Source organism: Notothenia coriiceps, unplaced genomic scaffold, assembly GCF_000735185.1.
Source record: "Notothenia coriiceps isolate Sejong01 unplaced genomic scaffold, NC01 NC01_scaffold00000660, whole genome shotgun sequence".
NCBI classification, from domain to species: Eukaryota; Metazoa; Chordata; class Actinopteri; order Perciformes; family Nototheniidae; genus Notothenia; species Notothenia coriiceps.
In genome coordinates, this window is record NW_011333361.1 from 4,464 (window position 1) to 7,500 (window position 3,037).

At 42.2% G+C, this 3,037-nt stretch overlaps 1 protein-coding gene across 1 annotated transcript in view; it reads right to left on the reverse strand.

Annotated features, from left to right (window-relative positions):
* Positions 1-465: 465 nt before the first annotated feature.
* Positions 466-3,037, reverse strand: part of LOC104955747 (drebrin-like protein A) — a 2,898-nt gene continuing 326 nt past the window's right edge. Inside the window, exons 3-8 of the mRNA XM_010783140.1 lie at positions 2,930-3,029; positions 2,312-2,611; positions 1,303-1,359; positions 1,151-1,227; positions 1,007-1,070; positions 466-755 (exon numbers count right to left, since the gene is read on the reverse strand). Coding sequence (XP_010781442.1) covers positions 619-755; positions 1,007-1,070; positions 1,151-1,227; positions 1,303-1,359; positions 2,312-2,611; positions 2,930-3,029 — 735 coding nt within the window. The 3' untranslated portion in view covers positions 466-618. The remainder of the gene's footprint in view (positions 756-1,006; positions 1,071-1,150; positions 1,228-1,302; positions 1,360-2,311; positions 2,612-2,929; positions 3,030-3,037) is intronic.

A 3,037-nucleotide genomic window follows, 5' to 3' on the forward strand; every position in this document is an offset into this window, starting at 1 on the left:
TCAAGTTTAAAGGCGCATTAGCGCCATCGCTTGGTTCCAGAGGGGATCAAACAATACAATACATCTATACAATAATAAATACAATAAATGAAATAAATAAATAAATACACAAATAAATACAATAAATGAAATGAATACAAATAAATAATAATATTAAAAATAAAGCTTTATTTATATAACACATTGCATACACCAGGTGCATCTTAAAGTGCTTTAACAAATTAAAATTGTTCTTAGTTTAATAATAATCTCTTTTTCTTTTGATCAAATTGTATTTATTCATAAAAATGTAGATAATAATAATAATGTATTTTTTAACTAATACATACATCTATGTCTTTTTCTATTACTGAATAGAATTCCTGCACTTCATTTGTTTACAACATAAGTATGAATGCTGCTCGTCTTTGTTGTTGTTGTTTATTTTTCTGAATGTCTAAAAAATAAAAAACAGTCCACACAAACTTCTTGAATATTGACAGAGTTTATTATGAGTCTTTAAATCCAGTAATTTAGAACAATGGGACCTTTCTCCAGGGACACACCTTTAATTTGACCACAGATTTATGTAAGTATTGATTAAGTGTAATGATGTCTGGGAGCTAGCATGCAGAACAGCTAGATTAACTCCACGTAATTCGCCGGGAACAGCCCATAGTGTCCGGTTGGTCCGAATCCTCTCCACCAACCCTCGTCCAGAAACTCGATCCCCGTGATGATGTCATCGGGGTCAAAGGTTATCTCGGAGTCATCGACTGTGGAAACATATTGGCCAGAGCTCTGACACTTTGTACGTGATAAGGCCAAGGGGGCGGGACATCTCTAAGCAGGTTGACCAATCACAACAGAGCCGAGAATTGAAATAGCTTTGAGTGAAGCGATTTGCTTGTGTGTGTGTGTGTGTGTGTGTGTGTGTGTGTGTGTGTGTGTGTGTGTGTGTGTGTGTGTGTGTGTGTGTGTGTGTGTGTGTGTGTGTGTGTGTGTGTGTTTGTGTGTGTGTACGTACCACCCTGGTAGTCGTACAGAGCTCTGGCACACGCTCCCTGTCCGTTGCTTTCTGGAACTTCAGCCTGAAAGTATAAAACAAAGCGCTGCTGCTTCAAATCTGTCCCTGAGTAAAAGCCCTGAGAGTTTCTGCGTTGCTACTCACTGAGGAGATGAGGGTCAGGTCTTCATAAAGGTCCTCGTCCAGGACTGGGGTTGAAGCCTCGTACAGATCCTCCTCAGCTGCAGGACAGGGTTTATTAGAGTCTGTGGTTGACTGTGGCGTTGAGTCACTCTGAGTGTATATTCGTGTCTCACCTGGAGGAGCCTCCTTTGCATCCTCTTCAAAGTCATCAGACCACGCCCCCTCCTCCTCTGGGAGCACAGCGCGTGTTCAGAGACAAGCAGAGTATCATGAGTGAAGCTGAGACGCACTTACACCCAGCAAAGTTTAAACAGAGACAGAGTCCAGCTCACCTCAAGCCCACCACATGTGTCACTACGTCACTTATGTAAAGCCTGTCGGTACTCGTGGGTTATCCGTCGCCACTTTGAAATGACATTGTCCAACTTTTTTCACAAATACAGATGTGTGTTATCATGTCACCATTTTCAGAGAGTCTGAACAAAACAAAAACAGTGGCGACAGATAACCCCCAAGTACCAGTTTGTCCCCTGGGGGAACTACATGATATATGTGACGGACCAAACGTAAGTAACGTAGGTCAAACGTGTAGCCTATGTAATACATGCCACCACACATAACTTAGGTAATTATCACATTTCTCGACATACGAACAAAACCAATGTCTCGTGGATAGCGTACGCAACCTTTGCAATTTAGTTCACATACATGTTAATGTCACACAGGTCAAATGCGTGACTTTCACTCGCTAACATGTAACGTAGGAAAAGTACGCAGCTCTTGTCACTTACCCTACGGAATATACTTACTTTTTGTTACATAAGTTACTTACAGCCTTTGTCACGTACATAGCATACGTAATGTTTGTCACGTAAGTAACTTCTGTAACGTACATAACTAATGTCACGTATGTAAGTTATGTAATGTAGGAAATGTACACACATCGTGTCACGTGGCTAACCTTCGTAATATACTTTGGATCATACATTGATGTCTACGTAACATTAATTACATTTAGCAGACTTACAATTAGTGCATTTGAACATGAAGAAACAAACTGCGGGTACACGTCCTGTCTATAAGACCCTCCAGAGGAAGTGCTGCTGCTTCAGCTTCACTTCAAACCAACATCCTTTGCATGAAATACTTTTTAAATCCCCAAAAAACAGATGGATGTCTGACCTGCAGCGGGAGCAGGTGATGCTGCTGTCTCCGGAGGGGGGGAGACAGGTGAGGGGGAGACAGGAGAGAGAGACAGGAGATGTGAAGCAGGAGACAGGCGGTGCATGGAGTACGCCGGGAAGGAGGAGACAGGTGAGGGGGAGACAGGTGAGGGGGAGACAGGTGAGGCAGGAGACAGGCGGTGCATGGAGTACGCCGGGAAGGGGGAGACAGGTGAGGGTGGAGAGACAGGTGAGGGGGAGACAGGGGCAGAAACTCGGCCCGACGATTTCTGAGAGAGAAAGGTACTCTGCAGCTTCCCTGAGGAAACAGGGACAGATGTTGTTGTTGTTTATATGTTTGTTTGGACGTTGATGAATGGACTTGATTAACAGCTGTTCTGTCACCTGCATCATTGTGTGTATTCGTGTCATCATGTGTTATTTATTAATTGTAATTCATATTTATTATTATTTGTTAATTGCTATTAAAGTAACGTCCATTTACATGTTTTAGATTTAGATTTGATTAATTATCGTTGTAGGACATCATGTATGTGTTTTGTTTTGTGGGGTATGTGTTTCTGCTGGACAAACCGAGAGTCATTGAATCTAATGTAATATTGAAATAGTTATATACCTGGTCTGAGTGCGGGAGAGAACTTCTCGTTGCTCTGCTCTCTCTGCTGGAAAACCTCTCGAGGGTTAAAAGCTCTCTGAGAGATCAGAGACTTGGCCTCCTGTGGAG